The sequence below is a fragment of the Lipotes vexillifer genome, unplaced genomic scaffold, assembly GCF_000442215.2.
Source record: "Lipotes vexillifer unplaced genomic scaffold, Lipotes_vexillifer_v1.1 scaffold113, whole genome shotgun sequence".
In the NCBI taxonomy this organism is placed as follows: Eukaryota; Metazoa; Chordata; class Mammalia; order Artiodactyla; family Lipotidae; genus Lipotes; species Lipotes vexillifer.
Window position 1 is genome coordinate 168,140 of NW_006792514.1, and position 6,503 is coordinate 174,642.

The 6,503-nt window shown below is 43.3% G+C and overlaps 1 protein-coding gene and 1 non-coding gene across 2 annotated transcripts in view; both read left to right on the top strand.

Moving 5' to 3' along the window:
• RFTN2 (raftlin family member 2) overlaps positions 1–6,503 on the top strand; it is a 59,654-nt gene that overhangs the window by 32,446 nt on the left and 20,705 nt on the right. The window contains exons 7-8 of the mRNA XM_007465694.1: positions 1–51; positions 1,610–1,713. The exon at positions 1–51 is cut by the window's left edge and continues 4 nt beyond it. Of these exons, the coding sequence (XP_007465756.1) occupies positions 1–51; positions 1,610–1,713 (155 nt within the window). The remainder of the gene's footprint in view (positions 52–1,609; positions 1,714–6,503) is intronic.
• On the top strand, positions 4,240–4,311 carry TRNAE-UUC (transfer RNA glutamic acid (anticodon UUC)). Its single transcript has one exon. It is a non-coding gene; the product is annotated as a tRNA-Glu (tRNA).

The following is a 6,503-nucleotide window of genomic DNA, read 5'->3' on the forward strand; positions in this document are numbered from 1 at the left end:
AGCAGGAAAGGAAATGATGCCATCGTAGTAGAACAATGGACAGTTATTGAGGTAAACTGAAGTTTTCTGACAATTTGGCTTTACTATTGCATTTAGTTTTACATGTTAAAGGTTTTCATTGCCTAACACATACAGTATTCTTCAAACACATTTTTATTCAATGTTCAGAATTTCATCAGAATGCGTCACAAACTTTCAAATTTGTTTAAAGGTGATTTGCTTTACTCGATGTTCAGCTTTGTTAAAAGATAGCAAAATAATTATCTATACATAAATAACAGTAGATTCCCAAAGATTTAGCATTCTAGTCCTAAACAAATTCCCCTGGCACTGAGATTCTCTTTACACAATGCCATGACAACTAGCTGAAACTGAAAAAAAAAAAAAATCAGTCAATTTTATACCCAAGCAACCAATGTGACTGACTTTTTTAACCATGTGAATTGACTTTCAAAGGCAAAAATATCCAAAGGTGTTCTTTCTCTCACCAGGCCAAATATGTACACACAGCATTGTCCTTCCTAATCAGAGATGACATTGCTGCTGTTGTTGTGCACTCTGAATTCAGATGTCACCGAATAGACTGCCGTTGAGGTGTACAGACTGAATTCAGGTATATTGTGCTGTGTGCACGAGGCTCTCACTGACAGCCTCTCTCAAGGACACTTTTGCCCTTTCTGGCCTTGCAAAGGTTAGAGAGACATAGGTCATTTTCAAAGAAATTGGAAATCCGGGGTTCCCTGGTGGTGCAGTGGTTAAGAATCCGCCTGCCAATGCAGAGGATGCAGGTTCAAACCCTTGTCCGGGAAGATCCCACATGCCACGGAACAACTAAGCCCGTGCGCCACAACTACTGAGCCTACGCTCTAGGGCCCGCGAGCCACAAATACCGAAGCCCGCGTGCCTAGAGCCCATGCTCGGCAACAAGAGAAGCCACCACAATGAGAAGACCGCGCACCGCAACAGAGTAGCCCCCGCTCACCACAACCAGAGAAAGCCCACGCGCAGCAACGAAGACCCAACAGAGCCAAAAATAAAATAAATTAATTTTTAAAAAAAAGAAAGAAAAAGAAACTGGAAATCCCGTTGAGGGGGAAGAAAGGATTTGGGGTAAGAGATAAAACTCCAAGTAAGAATCAATTCCAAGTGAGTAAAAAGCAGTGAAGATTCTCTGCTCCTCTCACCTTTCACTCCCCAATGCTCACTCTCTATTCCTGTCCTCACTCCCAGCCCCTACACCAGTGTTTCTGAAAGTGTATGGACTCTACTTGGATCCAAATCACCCAGGAAGCTTTTTAAAATGCAGATTCCCAGAGCCCCCCATATATTAAAGTTTGATGCCCAAGCAAGACCGAGGGAAGGTAGGCCCCCAACCTTAGAGAACCACATGGAAACCTCTCTCCACTCTGATCCCCAGTGTTTCTAACTTGGTTGAATGGTTGGAAGGCAGAGGGAGCAGAAAAGAAGCCCAGGAAGACTGCAGCCGGTGAAATTGCACTTAATGGAGCGTGAACTCCCCTTATCCTAACACTTCTCACCCTCACTGTCATCACTTGTGTAGCTGGTTGTCTTTGTCATTAGACTATGAACTCTGTGCTTATTCACACAGGGTTGTGAAATCAAAACGGATTATGGCCCTCTGCTGCACACTCTGGCTGAGTTTGGATGGCTCCTGACAAGCGTGTTGCCTACACCTATACTGAGACATGACAGGTAACGCCAAAAGTACCCTGACACACTCTCATCTCATTGTAAAATAGAGTTCATCTGTTAGATAATTCAACCTAACAATGCTCATTTAATGCCTACAAAAAGCATTTCACTGAACTTCTAATCTGATTTCATGTGCCTTGGAGATCAGCAAATCTAACGCCCTCGAGTTATATACATCCCTCAGTATTCATGAGGGATTTGTTCCAGGACCCCCATGGATACCAAAATCCAGGATGCTCAAGTCCCTTATATAAAGTGGCATAGTATTTGCATATAACCTGCACACATCCTCCCGTATACTTTCACTCATCTCTAGATTACTTTTAATACCTTCACAATGTAAATGCTATGTACATAGTTGCTGGAAAATTCAAGTTTTGCTTTTTGGAACTTTCTGGAACTGTTTTTTCAAATATTTTCCATCAGCAGTTGGCTGAATCTGAACTACAGATACAGAGGTCTGACTGTGTATGTACAAGCTATTAATTGCATCTCCTTCCCAAGGGCATATGAGTTCATGAGGACAGAGCCAGAGCAGGGGCAAGGTAGACCAACTCCCAACTCAGTGCTGCTTCCAGCACTCAGAAGCCTGCCTCTCCCCTCAAAGACCGTACTACTATACCTTCTTTTTTCCAACTTGAGATTCCGATTCTTCCCTAGAGTGAAGATTGGGCCGATATGAATCTGCAAACAGAAAATACGGCCCCCTCTGTAGGACCCTTTGTCCTGCTCTTCTGCACTGCCTGTGTGAAACTGCCTTCAGGCCAGCACGCAGCTAGGGTTAGGGATGCAGTGAGGCCCAGAGTGTGGGATGGAGGGACGTCAGTGCTTCTGCTTCCATTCCTCCACTCCAGTGTGGGGGGTTAGCTTTCCCCTGAAGCATGGACTTGTCAGCTATTTCCACTAAAATAAATACCTACATTAGAACCAAAATGCCAACACTTCACAAATACCGGCTTTTTCTTTTCTCCTTTTCCTGGGAAAGGAAAAGATTGAGTTGTTATTTTTTGTTTGTTTGTCTAGAAAGAGAGAGAGACCAATTAAGCTCTCTGTATAAAGTGCTTTGCTGTGCCTTGGACCCAGAAATGTTCCCTCTGTCCTGTTTGGCATACAGAAAATGACTGACTGCCAAGGCTGCCCTGCCTGGCTGGTACTACCTGCAGAGGACAGTATAGTAAAGGACAGTATAGTAGAGGACAATAAAGGGCCTTCCCTTTAAGCAGAGTCGACGATGGTTTAACATTGATTGTCACGTATAGCTAAGGGAAGCAGCTCCCCTTTCCTGAGTCTCATCCACCCTTTAGTTTAGCAACTTTACCCCTGGCCAGTAACCCTACCTCCCCACAGACTTTAAAAACATTTGATTGACATGGCTCTATAATAAAGCCACACCTTCTTCAGGTGGAGAGAGGGATAAAAGTGGATACAGAGTAAAGACACTCAAGCTTTCAAAGGAGGGGTTAGAAGTAAGCAAAGCAATTAATCTGCTTTTCTTCTCAGAGATTTATTGGTAACTGTTCTCAAACTGTGAGTGACAACTCTCTGAATTATTACCCAACTTTTAAAAATCTGTGACATACCTGTCAGATCACAGTACAGCAGTAATTCTCAAGATTTGGTCTTCAGACCAAGCTATATGAATATTCTGGAGTGCCTAGGAACATACACATGCCAGAGGCTCATCCCAATGGAACAGTCAGAAGCTTTGAGGGTGGGTCCATGAATCTCCATTTTCACAAGCTTCAGAAGCTCATCAACATTTGAGGATCTTTTCAGGAGGGAGAGAAAGAAATTCCACTTTGCTGCCACCCCTCATCTTCCATCTGCCAAGCCATTGGTCTATCGCACTCCCTACCCTCCCTCAGAATAACTTGTGTATTTGGCCTCCTCACCTCTTTTCGGTGGTTCTCCTAGGTGTACATTTAGGGTTTCATTGGCCCATTATAGTTAACCCTTCCTAAAAGTGCTCTGAGTTCTGAACTTTCATGTTCCTTTTTCCCCAATGAAAAATATATTTTTCATTCCTCCCTCCTATTCACTCTGGGCTTCTGTTCCCAGGAGTCTAAATATTTCCTAAAGTGATGTGAATGACTCACTAGGCACTAGGTTAGACTAACAGGCTGGATGCTGAGCCATAGAACACGGGCTGGCACTCCTTGAGCATCTCCTGCTTGATTTGGGAATGAGAACAAGACTGAGACCAAAGGTGGGAAGGAAGAGGTCTCAAGTATACTGTGATGGGGAAGGGTGGTGGAGCCTGGAGCCATGTTTGGCTTGACCACCTTGTCCTGCGTGTCAAACTGCGTAAGGTCACAGGCTGGACCAAGTGATTAGGAGGCTCACTGGAGTGAGGAGTGGCTGTATGTTATCCTTGGAGCAGAGGTAGCACCACTGCCTCACTACCATTCCCAGCTTCTTCAGTACCCCTGGTATCCACCAAGACACTGTGGAGGCAGAGTGGACCTTTCAGGCCCTCCTTGTGAAGGCTCAGCTTATGTGCAATTAAAATAGCAAAGGGGAAGGAATTCCCTGGCAGTCCAGTGGTTAGGACTCAGCACTTTCACTGTGGCGGCCCAGGTTCAATCCCTGGTCAGGGAACTAGGGTCCCACAAGCCGTGCGGGGCACAGCCAAAAAAGAAAAAAGAAATTAGCAAAGGGGCTACCAGGACCCTCCAAGGCCCTGCAGCTAGCAGCCTCATCACCCAGCCCCACACACACCAGTGTCTGCCACAAGCTTCCACACAAGGCAGGGCCTTTTTATTCTTGTCCAAATATGCTGACCCTATGACAGTCACATGCTGGTCTTAGCTGCTCCAGTACACACAGGATAGTAATCACCTTCAGCCAGGTCATCTTTTTTTTTTTTTTTTTTTTTTTTTTAACATTTTCCTTGGCTTTCCTCAAAAGTTGAGTGATGTCTTTAGACAGCCAGGAAACAAAATCTCGATGAAGTTTCGCTACATCTACTGAAAGATGACCCAGGAGTTGACTTTGGTTTCCGGTGGATTTGAGGATCCACGTAGAGAGCTCAATCTGAATGTGTTTCCTCTGGGAATGATGTGAGCATCCTTGGGACACAGGACAACTCAGGCTGATATTTATTAGCTCTCCAATATAGAAATACAGTGTGGCAGATAAAATGTTTTCAGACTTGGTTAGAGAAGTCAGGTTAAAAATATTCAGTCTCTCATTTTCAAGGGTTCCTAGGAAGAAAAAAAAAAAAAAAAAGAAAGTAAACATTTCTCAACATTTAATACCACTATATATAATAACTATAAAATGATAAAATGATACATATTTTTCCAGACTCTTCTCTAATCTAGAAGGTTGTGAATTCTTAAGAGTCAGCATCCAGAAGAACTGACCCTGATACTGTAAACTATGGAACATTTTTCTGGTAAACTGCAAGAGTTTTCTGGGTTTCTTCCTGCCAGGGGACCCCTCAGGGATGCAGGGCTATAGGGCAGGTACCACAATACTTTCCACCAACAACTTTTCGTGCAGATGATGTCAGGTAAAAAGGAACACCGAGGGCAACTTCTGGTAAACCCTTTTTTGCACCATAGGCCTGTCCTGCGGAATTTGGGGTCTGAGACGTGGTTTTCTTCTCTTTTTCCTCTTCATCCATTTTGTCCCCTTGCTGCAGCTCCATGTCTTTATTTGTCTTATTTTTCCCTTTAATACGCTCTTCAGATGGACTGATTCCTTCCTCAAAGATGGTTTATAATTTCTGTGAGTTCATGGACCACAACCAGCATTCTTTCATGAGCCAGGTCATCTTTAAATGTAAATAAAAATATTACGTTTGGGCTACCCTGGTGGCGCAGTGGTTGAGAGTCTGCCTGCCGATGCAGGGGACACGGGTTTGTGCCCCGGTCCAGGAAGATCCCACATGCCGCGGAGCGGCTGGGCCTGTGAGCCATGGCTGCTGAGCCTGCGAGTCCGGAACCTGTGCTCCGCAAAGGGAGAGGCCACAACAGTGAGAGGCCCACGTACCACAAAAAAATATATATATATATTACGTGCAGTTCATCTTGGTCCAGGTGGGGGATATTGCCTGAAAGTTTTTAGTTTCTGAAACTAGAAGAATGGTCCAGGCTTTGAGCTAAGCAGATCTCATTTGAATTACACCTTCACCATTTACCAGCCATATGATTTTGGGAACCTCTTTGAGTCTCAATTTCCTCATCTGGAAAATGATACAATATCAACTTCACTTGATTATCTTGACGATTAAGCAAGATAATGCAGGGCCTGTGCATACTAGGCTAATAAATTAGAGCTATTATGCAGGATTTAATCCTTTCGCAGAACCAGAATCCCTAAGAAGTTGAAGCCAATTGTAAAAGCATGATGGCTTGGCCTGTCCTAAATCAGGATATTTCAGAAAATGTCAATACTATAGTTCACTGTATACAAAATCATCACTGAGTATTACAAGCCAATAAAAGGGACAGAAATAAATAATGACGCTATAAAGATACATGCTTACACGTTATGCTCATACCCAGAAAAATTAATGTTATCATCTTTCTTTTTGGGCCCACATGTCTTAAAACATAACTTAGAACTACTGCCAGGGAAAACTTTCTTCCTTAAATATTTTTGACTCATATAAAACAATAATGTCTTAAGTAATTTCAATTTTTTCTACTCTTCTATCACCTAAGCCATAACTTGAATGGTCTCTACGTAATGTATTTTCCTCTCATTTCTTTCCTTATGCAAATATATCCTGTTAGATATAGAAAACAAACTTGTGGTTACCAAAGTGAAGAGGGAAAGAGGGA